The sequence below is a fragment of the Cucumis melo genome, chromosome 2, assembly GCF_025177605.1.
Source record: "Cucumis melo cultivar AY chromosome 2, USDA_Cmelo_AY_1.0, whole genome shotgun sequence".
Lineage (NCBI taxonomy): Eukaryota > Viridiplantae > Streptophyta > Magnoliopsida > Cucurbitales > Cucurbitaceae > Cucumis > Cucumis melo.
This window is the reverse complement of record NC_066858.1, coordinates 7,699,102-7,711,336: the sequence shown is the minus strand read 5'-3', so window position 1 is coordinate 7,711,336 and position 12,235 is coordinate 7,699,102. Positions and strand designations below refer to the sequence as shown.

Sequence of the window (12,235 nt, the reverse complement as noted above, 5' to 3'; positions counted from 1 at the left end):
GGAGGTTAATTATGTTTTGACTAATTAAATTGTGCTTCATATTGAACTGAATTGCTATTAACTATATCATTGGTTGGTTATTGTTTGCACCTTTTTTAAGGTAGGAAGTTTGATTTCAGGTTTTGTAATTGTTGTATTAAGGCAATGATGGGTCAAAAATTACAAAATTTCCTTCCAAAAGACTTTGAAAAACAATTTTAGGCAGATTAAAGAATTATAATTGTGAAAAGGGTTAGAAAAATCATATAGAAACCAAAATATTCTTCTTTTTTTTTTCTTTCCCTTTTTCTTCTTTTCTGAGGAAAACATATTCATCAGAAGCTAAAATCTTGTTTGAAATAAACTGTCATCAGATGAAAATCTTGAAGGTTGTGAAAATGGATAAAATTTATGGAGGTTTTAAACTAATTACAAGATATAACAAAATCAATCAAATTTACTGTCTATTTATTTGTTTTTATATTTTATATAATTTCCATATTTTGCTATTCATAGTATTCACGAGGTTGTTGAATTTACAACAAATTTGATGTTGAAAAAAAAGATTGAAATCTAAGGTTGTTAAGTTTGTAAAATGACGCAAAGAAAAATCATCTACAAATTTATTAAGTTTGGAAAAAAGATTTGATGACACATAAAGAAATCTAGAAAAAAAAAAAGGTTGTTAAGTTTACAAAACAAATTTAATGACAAATTAATAAAATGGAAAATTGGAATGATTATTAAGTTCGTAAACAAATTAATAAACAAATAAAGGAAGATTGAAATCTATAAGATTTGTATGTTAGTTAAAAAAACAAAATTAATTGCAAAACGAAAGTTATTTGCAAATTGTTCTTTGAGAATGTGTTGAAGAAAATCTAAAGTTTGTAAATGAAATATTCAATCAAAAAATTCAAAAAAGATCAATGAGAAATTGTGATGAATGAAAAAAAAAAAAACTATTTTCAATTTAAATGTATAATAGAGAATTCGATATAAATAATTTATTTTCTCTCTCTCTCTCTCTCTCTCTTTTTTTTTTTTTTTTTTTTGCTATTTTGAGAATGAGATTGATTTTGAAACAAATTGACTTTTTTTTTCTCCAAAGAAATTAAAACTCAAAAGCTCCTACCATTTGAATCTTTTTTATTCATACCAAATTTTGAATACCATCCAATAAGCCACCATGCCATTTATAAAAAAACACACAGAAATATTTGCCGAGTAGGACAATTTTGAATTGATTTTTCAACAAACAATTATATATATATATATATATATTTTTTATTGAATTGATTTTTCTATAGTTACTTTCTATATTATTATCTATAATAATTCAAATAATACTGATATATTATTACTTAAAAGAATTTAGAATTATACATATGTATATTTATAATCCTCTACACCAAAGAGAAGAAGATATTATTCTCACTAAAAAAAGAGATAAAACATATATTGTTGCAATATTGTAACAAAAATCTGACAATTTTGAATTTAACAGATATTTCTCAATAGTGTAGAATCAGGAAATTATACCTTTTCTTTTAGGAAAAGGAAAGTATACCAACAATAAATTTAACAGAAAAAAAAACATCTTTTAAATAAGATTATTTCTAAAAACTAATTTTTAATAATATATTTTTCGAATTTATCAATATTTTGAACTTGCGTATGACAACAAAATTGTTATAAATACAGTGAATTAGTGAAGAGATGTAAATTCATTGTTCAAAAAGTTCAAATAATATATTTTTTCTTTAAGAAAAAACCCAAAAAATAGATTAATTTAATTGAATTGAATTGATTTGAAGATATAAGAGAGAGAAAAAAAAAAAAAAGGAATTTAAATAGACCGTCATGCATTTATTTAAACTTACAACATTGAATTTGGATAAGATTCAAAGCCTTCTCTCCCTCCCTCACTTATTTATAAAACATTCCAATAAACTCAAAAAGCAGCACGTGCATTCCACGTGATGTATACACACACACACATATGTATGTAATGTATATTTTTTTTAATAAACAAAATTTTTCGTTTTTATGAGTTGAAACCACGATGGAGTTATGGAAAGAAGAAGAACTAAAATTATGTTTGTTTGTTTATTTGTTTTATTTTATTTATTTTTCAAAAAGTGGAAAAAGAAAAAAGATTGGTAGCAAACGGCGTCGTTTAATTTGGTCGAATTGGAATAAGGAAACAAAGAAAAGGACGAAAACTCATTGAAAAAGAAAAGAAACGAAAACAGAGAGAGAGGAGAGAGAGAGAGAGAAAAAGGAAGAAGGGGGAAAGAAAATTGGTAAAATCTCTCCTAAATCAAAACCAAACGAAACCCAATCTCATCCTCTTCAAACCCATCCCTTTTTCTCCTCGTCTTCTCAACCCTAAATCGTAAATCCCAACCCTCTTCTTCTTCTTCTTCTTCTTCTTCTTCTTCTTCCTCCTCCTCCTCCTCCCTTCTTTCTTCAATCCCAGTTTGATCCTCCATTCGATCGCTCTCCTCAGGTACTTTTCTATTTCTTCTCATTGCTGTTTTTCTTGATTTCCGTTTCTTTTCTTTTCTTGGGTTTTTCCAGCTGATTCATTCTAAATTCTTTCTGGGTTTCTAGATCTGGGTTTCTTCTCTTTTTCCCATTTGTTCCTCTACTCGCTTTGTTTTGTTTGACCCACCCTTTTTTTATAATTGTTTTGTCGATGTTTTCTAGATAGGATTTGATGATTATTTTCTGAGTTTTCTTCTTTTTCTTCTTCTGGAGTCTTGGAATTAAGTCAAGCTGGAATTTTGTAGGTCAACCACGGTGTGATTTTACGTATTGTTAATTGGGTTTCTTTGGGGGTTTTGAATTTCTTTTTGGTGTACACGATTATCTGTTGGTGATTTTTTCTCGTTCTGGTGAATGGGAATTGGATAATATTTGGGTCTCTTAGGGTTTAGACGAATTTTATTTTGGATGGGTTTTGATCTTATTTTCGATTAAACTGTCTATTTTGTGCATTTGATTGGATTTAATATTTTGTGTTTTGAATATTACTTGGGTCTCTTAGGAACATACTTTCAAGATTCTTACTAGGTGGTTCTTAAATATGAATGAATTTTCAAGTGTAGTGATGATTACATGTTGAACCGCGAATTTCTATTTGAGTAGGAATGATTTGATGGATTTTGGAAATTTATACAGGAATTGTAGATACAGGCCGAGTGGCCATATTTAGGTTAATTACGTTGATGCGGGTATGCATCTTGAGGGTTTTCTCCCACCGTCGATCTTAAAATATTCTAGGCTGAAAAGCAGAGAACATGTCATCTTCCCCCTTAGCAATGTATAAAGGAAAACATATATCATATGTCTGATTCTGAGTTAGCATTTGTATTCTGATCATTGGGAAATTCCCTCGAAGTTGCTAAATGTGATTTGAGGTGACAGAATTCTAAATAGTTTACTTGTGTTGATTGCTAGCCTCCTTATCTTCATATAATTTTTAATGCATAAACGATTGATTTGGTCACTTCTCTATTTGCTTTCATCTGATATGCAATTGTATTTGGGATCTTTCTTTGCAATTTTTTGACTTCATCATATTCCGATTTATCTCTTGTATATTTCCAATTTTTTTTACTTGATCATAAATGCATTCATTGAGTTCACTTTGAAAGTGGTCCTTTTTGAATTCTTTGTGCAAATATGTAATAGCTAAGGATGGATAATAATATTAGTTTTAAGATCTTTTTTCAAGAGTTAGTTTTAAGTATATATTTTGTTTATAGTGAGTGACTATTGTTTGATTTTCACTATCTTCTGTTGTTCAATATGGTGATGGGTTAAGAATATCCTGCAGATGTATGTGGCATGAAGAATCTGAATATAATTGATGGAAGATAAATATACAGATGGCTAAAATGTCTGCTTCCGCCTCTTCATCGTGGGAGCGTGCTCAACGCCTTTATGAGAAGGTAGTTTTGTTTTCTTCCCTTTGTTCTTTTTTCACAACTGTTCTTTTTGCTTATATGTAATTTTGTTGGTATAAAACATCGATAATGATTTAACCATTATAAGCAGTAAAACACACTTTTATTAGAGTGGAGACCAGAATCAGATGAGTTTTATGTCTTTAAGATATCTGGATGCTATGGATCTCTTATAGAAAATGTGTTATGTGTGTTTTTAAATTTTTCAATAGTTTTAGTTTTATCTCTTTTCAGAATATTGAGTTGGAAAATCGACGTAGAAGGTCAGCTCAGGCTCGAATTCCATCAGATCCCAATGCATGGCAACAAATACGTGAAAATTATGAAGCAATAATCCTCGAGGATTATGCTTTCTCTGAACAGCACAATATTGAATATGCTCTGTGGCAGTTGCATTACAAGCGAATTGAGGAGCTTAGGGGACATTTGACTGCTGGTTCTAACAATGCTCAAGGCGTGCCTACAAGGCCTGACAGAATTTCAAAAATAAGATTGCAGTTCAAAACATTTCTTTCTGAAGCTACTGGATTTTACCATGATTTAATATTGAAAATCAGAGCAAAGTATGGGCTCCCTTTGGGTTTTTTCTCGGAGGATGCAGACAACCGTATGGCTACAGATAAAGATGGAAAGAAGTCTGCCGACATGAAGAAAGGTCTCATTTCTTGTCATCGTTGTTTGATATACTTGGGTGATCTTGCTCGCTACAAAGGGTCATACGGGGATGTCGATTCAAAAAATCGGGAGTATACTGCAGCTTCAAGTTACTATCTGCAAGCAGCATCACTTTGGCCATCAAGTGGCAATCCTCATCATCAGGTCTTTATCGAATACTTTGGATATTAATCCTTTATTTTGATTTCTTTATTATTATTTTTTTTCTTTTGCCATTAAATAATATATGATTCTCACCTTCATTTTGAATTTCTCACTTATGTCTGAGGTGTTTCCATCTTTCAGCTTGCTATATTAGCTTCATACTCAGGAGATGAGTTGGTTGCTGTTTATCGATATTTCCGTAGTTTGGCTGTCGATTCCCCATTTTCTACTGCCAGAGATAATTTGATTGTTGCGTTTGAGAAGGTATTTGCCATTATTACGACACCTACTGCAGTCTATCTTTTGTTTTGTCTTCTTGTCTTTCTCTTGCTCATGGAATAGATATAATTTTTAAAATGCTGTGCTGCCAGATACCATATTGCACTATTTGAAACTCAAGGCCGAGTGTTCAAGTTGAACTAGTAACCTGTTATGATTATGTGTGTTGTTTAATTCCTTGATCTTTCTGCTTCTGAACTTTTGCAACCAACATGTCTTGGTACCATGTTTCCAGCTTTTTGTATTTGCCTTGGAATTTACTCTATTGACTTCATTGGTAGTTTGAGGTGCTATTCCATTGGATTGGACCCTCTCTTTGTAATGTACTTTCATCATATTGGGAAATACCTATGTTTCCAATGAAAAACCAATTGTTGTTTATTTGTTTGTACTTTTTTTAATATAAAAAACTATTTACATTAACATTGATGCAGACAACAGTGTAGATGAGCCGAGTTATCTTATTACTGGTCCTGGACATTTAGTTCAATGTTGATGCTGAACTAACAGAGCTATTGGTTGCCTATTTCTTTTGCAGAACCGTCATAGCCATTCCCAGCTGTCAGGGACAGCTAAAACTCCTCCGAAGAAGGAATCACCTATTCGATTTAGTGGAAAAGGACGGAAGGGAGAAGTAAAGCTTGCAACCAAAGATTCTAGCACTGAACCCCCAAAGGAGAGTGCGGTATCTCCACAAGATCTTTTTAAATCCTTTTGCATTAGATTTGTTCGTCTAAATGGAATTCTTTTCACACGCACAAGGTAATTACTTTGACTATTTACTTGTCTCCCTCTCTTCCTCGCATTTTCTTCCTTTTTTCTTTTGGCTCAGCATATATATGAATCTTATTTTTCTTCTCCTCCAGCCTAGAGACCTTTACAGAGGTTCTCTCATTGGTTATCAGTAATTTCTCCGAACTTTTGGCTTGTGGACCTGAAGAGGAACTGCTTTTTGGAACTGATACTGCTGAGAACAGTCTCATCATAGTTAGAATTGTTGCAATTCTTATATTCACGGTCCACAATGTGAATAAAGAAACTGAAGGACAGACGTATTCAGAAATTGTACAACGGGCTGTGTTGATCCAGAATGCACATCTTGCAGTCTTTGAGTTGATGGGCTCTATTCTAGATAGATGTTCCCAGTTGCGTGATCCTTTGTCAAGTTTTTTTCTGCCTGGCCTTCTAGTTTTTGTTGAATGGTTGGCATGTTGTCCAGAAATTGCAGCAAACGGTGAAGTGGATGATAAACAGGCAACTGCTAGATCAAAATTTTGGAACCTTTGCATCTCCTTCTTCAATAAGCTTTTGTCGAGTGGTTCTGTGTCTTTAGATGATGATGAGGATGAGACATGCTTTTTTAACCTCAGTAAATACGAAGAGGGCGAAACTGAAAATCGGCTTGCATTGTGGGAGGATCTCGAATTAAGGGGATTCTTGCCACTTCTTCCTGCACAGACGGTATTGGATTTTTCAAGGAAGCATTCTGGAAGTGATGGCAACAAAGAGAAGGTTGCTCGCATTAAAAGGATTCTGGCTGCGGGGAAGGCTTTAGCAAGTGTAGTCAAGATTGATCAGGAACCAATATACTACAATTCAAAGATGAAAATGTTTTGTACCGGTGTTGAACCTCAAGTGCCAAATGATTTTTTCGTTCCATCGTCTTCTAGCATGATTCCTAGTTCAGGCAGTGCAATTCAAGAAACTCAAGTGGAGAAAACAAACAATTTGGCTGTCGGTAAGCCAAGTTCACAGCTAGTTTTGGAAGGGGAAGAGGAGGATGAAGTAATTGTCTTCAAGCCTTTAGTTGCTGAGAAGCGAATTGAACTTGCTGATTCATACCGGTCAGGTTATGAGGGTTTGCTACTTGGAAGAAATTCGTCTGGAGGTGATCTGAGATCCTATGGTGGTGTGATGACCTCTTCCGATGATGTTTACCAATCAAATGGTTTTGAGTCGAGTTCTCAAGCACCTGTGACTGCTGCCAATATTAACACCCTCCATTGGCAAACAATTCAGCCGACTGCATCCAAATGGCCACTTGAACAAGAAGCTTGTCTTGTTGACAGCTTGCAAAGTTTGAGGTTATTGGAGAATGGGAATGGGATGAAAACTGATCTTCAGAATGATGTAACCATGTTCAATCCTGCAGCTCACATGATGCCTATCAAGCAAGCTGTTAATAATGATGTTTTTTACAGTGACAAAAAGCCCATAGGAGCTCTTGTACAATCTAGGAATGATGTGCCTGCCTCCTTTGGAGGCATCATTGACCCAATGACTACAGGTGCATTTTCTAGCCTTCAAACAGGGTTGAGGAAAAACCCAGTTGGTCGACCAGTTAGGCATCTTGGACCTCCTCCTGGATTCAACCATGTTCCAACTAAGCATGCTAATGAATCCCTTCCTGGTTCGGAGTTTAGAAGTGAGAATCAGATGATGGATGATTATAGCTGGTTGGATGGATATCAGCTGCCCTCTTCTACAAAAGACTCTGCTAATGCTGTGCATCTCACCTCTCATATGACTGCTCAGCAAATTGGTGTTAGTAATATGTTGAGTGCAACAATCAACTTCCCTTTTCCTGGAAAACAAGTTCCAAATGTGCAGTCTCCAATAGGAAAACAGAAAGGCTGGCCTGATTTTCAGGTGCTTGAGCAGCTAAGACAACACAATGAACAACATTTGCAGCCTCATCAACAGCTTGTGAATGGTGGTAACCAACACTTTAGTTCGCTGCCTGAGCAATATCCAGGGCAGTCTATATGGACAGGTCGTTACTTCATGTGATGTCAGTATGAGAGTATAGATGGTATGTCAGTTATCTACACTGATTGCTTAACTGTGGTGATATTGACAAGTTTATGGAAAAGATCACAGTCTTGTCTTAACTTATTTCCTTGATTCTTGAGGTCCTTGGGAGTGATAATGGTGATTGTACCACATCCTGGTGCCAAATTGAACTCCACCTTTGCTGCTTCTTGAAGAATTTATTGGAGCATTTCTGGCCTTGGATTTGAGCAGGCACTTGCAACCATACAGGTACTTCTCTTCCCATATCTTTCATTTTGTAGTTGCTACACGCTTTGGATTGCTTTCTAACTTCCTTCGTTTCAGTAAAGAAATCTCCATGATCACTTTCTGGTTCAACATGTATGTTATAGTTCTGCTTAGGCTAGTTGGTTCTGCATTCTTGTGTCTCTCTCTCCTCATTAGTTTTTACTAGTTCGAAGGAAAGAACTAAAAAAAAAAATAATAACACTAGTTATCTACTTTATTACTACCTTGAAAAGTACCGTCTTCCGATGATAAGTTAGGAACTTGATAAGAGCTCGTGCACCTTTAGAGTAATCTTTTTCAGGCTTAGATGAATTTTGTATGTGTCGGTGTCTGAGGTATCATAACTTGCATCTTTTCCAGTATGGGGTGGAGAATGCTAATTGAAAAAACATTTGCAAATATTATTTATACCGGCTGCTTTTTTTGGCTCGAGAGAAATAATGGAATTTTTTGAGAGATGGAAGGTTGGGTGATTAGATTTGGGAGCTGCGGTTTAATTCCTCTTTGTGGGCTTCAATTTCTAGGTCTTTATGTAAACAAGATTTTGTTGGATCGGGGTTTCTTTTTTTTGTATGGGGCTTTTGTTTTTTGTTTTTCTTTTTTTAATTTATTAATTTTTTTAGCATGTCCTTGTATTTTCTTTCAATGAAAGCTTGGTTCCTTAAATTAAATTGGGTAATGGGGGTGGCACAGGACTGGTACATTCCTGTAAGTTATTTATTTTGACCGTTTATGTTTCTTTTCTGATTTTGTGTGTATGCATAAACATGGGCGGTTAGGTGTAAGATGATTTTGTTCTACACATTCTATGTTGTCTTTTTTGTAGCAAAATGGCCGAGCTCTTCAGTAAAAGGAGGAAGAGAAAATTGGGAACGTTGTTCGATGAGCTGTTGGTATGGAAGTAAATTGCCTCGTCAGGTTGGTTTTGGTGGTTAGAAGGTCTTCTTAAGTTCATCGGGGTTTTATCTGAAGGAATTGATTGGTGAGATAAGATGGTGTACTCAGTAATCTACTTAACTGTCGAGTCTAGCTGTCGAAATTGCTTTTACTATCATCCGAAGGCAGGTGATGATATTATTGTGCTGCTTGGCAAGTTCTGTCTCTGAAGACTTTTTGGCGTATTCTATGCGGGTAAGAATGAACTACATTACCTGAACTGCTGGATGATGGTGTGGGTTTCAAAATCTTCATATGTTTGGTTTGGATGACTACACTCTTTGAATATGAAATCAACCCCTTTACTTTCAGTTGTGAAAGAGGGGGTTAGTTATCATGCACTATTTTGTTATGACTGAGCTGGAATCTTTAGGAACTTTCCTAGTTTTAAATTGTTGTCGATGTCGAGTCGAAAATAATTTGTTAAATGCATCAGACGTATTTGCTGGTTACTAATGTACTATTCTGGTTTCTCTCTTTTTTCTATCATTGTGTATGAGATTTGAGAATTCTGTTTATCACGTATGCTTCTGCCTGAGCTTGTGTAGGAAGATATTCAAATGCTGCCTTTTTTGCTAAAACAACGATCTAATCTTAATCTAAGCTCAGAGCCACATATGAAGCCATGGTTGGCAAAGTGCCAATAATGTCTGTCTATTTACATCTTTTTTCTTAGATAAATGAATACTATTGTGAAATTCGATCTGTTTAGTTTTTTTGCATGTAACCAAGGTGTTACGTTTTGACTTTTTCAAATGTCTCAATTTAGGTTTTAACTTTTGTTTATCTAGAATTCATTTTAAATGGAGAATAGGTACATGCGTTAGGAGATCAATGTTCTTTTTTCAAGATGGGGCATTTTCTTTAGAGATGTTGAAATGTCAAGTTAAATCATTTTGTCTCTTGATTTTAAATCACTTTGTAATATATTATCGATAATGACAACCCTATACCGTGGAAACTCAAACTAAAATTAAAACGATACAAATGTGAAATTCTCCTTTTGATGATTTTAAATTGATTCTTACATACCACCTTCCTTGGTTCTGAATGATTCATTGGACTTCAAGGTTGTCTTGTACATATTAGATCTGTTGATATGTCTATCTGACTGTATATTGTTTGACTGTATGTATAGTGTTGGTATAAGTGATGATATTTAACCTAGCTAAAGTTAGCATATGAATGTTAATTGTATAAGCTTGGAATTTTTTATCCAATCAAGTACGTATTTTTAGGACTCCATAATCCCATTTAAGTTAAAAGAATCAACGATGTTATAAATGGTTATCAATATTTATTGTAGAGGAATTGACATTATGTAAAGTCGAACTCAAACGCTTGGTAAGTTTATAAATTTGGAAGGTTATAAGATGTATGCATTCAATGTAAAGAATGATAAAGGAAGTGTATAGATGGGTGTGTCATAGAGTTTAGAGTTGAGAACAATGATAGAGATAAAAAAACTTGGAGTATTGAGTTTATGTGGGATTGCTAAGCGATTTTGACTCAACTGATAAGTACAACACAGTGACTATACCTCAATTTGATAAACACCCATGTCAGTTGATCAACGAATATGTGAAAAGAAAAAGTTAATAGTTGATTGTGGTAATAGACCATTGTGTGATCAACTTTTTCATTTTAGGGAAGATGGCAAAGTAGCCAAGGCTTTTGATGACGGTGACTTATGGTTATTTTGAAAAAGTGAGATTTAAGAATGTTGTGATCATAATGCTACAAAGCCTATACTTATTGATTTTTCTTTACTCTTTGACCAATTTAGATAATCACATTTTGATTTATACTTTCGACTTATAGGTTCAGAGATATTATGCTTAAGTATATGTATTTGGATATGTACTCTAAAAATTAGATATCGGGTTTATTTTTTACAAGTTTTATTAGTAAGAATTGAAGCTAAGAAAATAAATAAATTTAATTATTAAAATTAAGATACAAATTTATTGATTTTTCTACACTAAAACGTTAACTAAAAGGAAGAATGAAAATTGTTTTAGTTTAAATTATTAAGTTTTAAGTAATATAATAATATTAACAATTAATTAAAAATAATTAGATAGGTTAATTCATATTTGTTACTTAATTACGATATATTATCACCTACCATCTCCCATGTATTAAAGATGCGTTTGGCTAGTGATACGAATATAATAATACTTCGAGACAAGTAGCTTTAAAGAAAAAAAAGTTGCACTTAATCTTTAAATAAATGACAATAGATTTCGAAGCTCAATTTGAGTTTGTAAAAAGTAATAAATATGTTTAGAAATAAAAACAATTTTAGTTACCAACTAAATATTTGGTCGACTCTAAACAATTATTAGTTATTTCATACACACATTTTATAATTTTACAATATTATTTGATCTATAATGTGTTATGCTCATTTTAGCTTTTATGAAAATGAATTGAGTTTATGGGACATAGTGGAATTACCGACTTCAAAGTTTTAAATATTTAATTATTAAAACCCGAAAATGATAACAAAATATGAGTTGGATATTAAATATGTTCTTTGGATAATATTGTCGTACTATATTTAAAAAAAGACTAGATGTCCTTTTTGTTTATGTGAAGTCAAAATTGGGTAAAAAAACTGCCTTGTGAAGTACTGATGGAATCAACTGAGGCCACATTTATTCTAGGTTAACCTTGATCCTTGAACGATAAATTAGAGAGTGAATACCATTTGATTATGTTTGCTGTTGTTTACTCGGGTTCAATAACCGTAGTTAATTGTGAAATTTACTCCAAAATCTATAAGAAAAAAAAATCAATCTGGTTGAGGAATTAGGGACACCCGATCTATTTGTGTTTGAAAATTATGTGGGGCTCACTATCTTTGCCGTCACCATTATCGTTATAGAGCATGTTGCTTTTATAATGTGAGGATTGTGAATCTATAACGTTTTCTGTTGTCACTACGATATATGTTATCATCGAGGTCAAACTATAACAATAATAATAACTACGATATTAAATATAATAGGTTTATAATTATCAGTAAACGTGATCAAAAGTTATTGAGTTACATTTGTGATTTTAATCCATTACGATTGATCTATCAATCGAATCCGATCAGGATTACACAAATGCAAAGCCATAAGATTTGACATAAGATTTGGAGAGGCTCAACTTAAAATAAGTCCCAAGAAGCGTAAAAT

The 12,235-nt window shown here is 33.2% G+C and overlaps 1 protein-coding gene across 2 annotated transcripts; it reads left to right on the top strand.

Moving 5' to 3' along the window:
- The first annotated feature begins 2,423 nt into the window (after positions 1 to 2,423).
- On the top strand, positions 2,424 to 9,531 carry LOC103491976 (nonsense-mediated mRNA decay factor SMG7). 2 transcript variants are annotated; one of them, XM_017045404.2, is made up of 8 exons: positions 2,424 to 2,491; positions 3,824 to 3,938; positions 4,188 to 4,772; positions 4,914 to 5,036; positions 5,590 to 5,813; positions 5,918 to 7,863; positions 7,964 to 8,093; positions 8,938 to 9,531. In XM_017045404.2, the coding sequence occupies exons 2-6, from the start codon at positions 3,876 to 3,878 to the stop codon at positions 7,839 to 7,841; spliced, it is 2,919 nt and encodes a 972-aa protein (XP_016900893.2). In that variant the 5' UTR covers positions 2,424 to 2,491; positions 3,824 to 3,875; the 3' UTR covers positions 7,842 to 7,863; positions 7,964 to 8,093; positions 8,938 to 9,531. The 2 variants fall into 2 exon arrangements, with proteins under 2 accessions (XP_016900893.2, XP_050936848.1); XM_051080891.1 differs by having other exon boundaries at positions 2,435 to 2,491; positions 3,812 to 3,938.
- Positions 9,532 to 12,235: the final 2,704 nt, after the last annotated feature.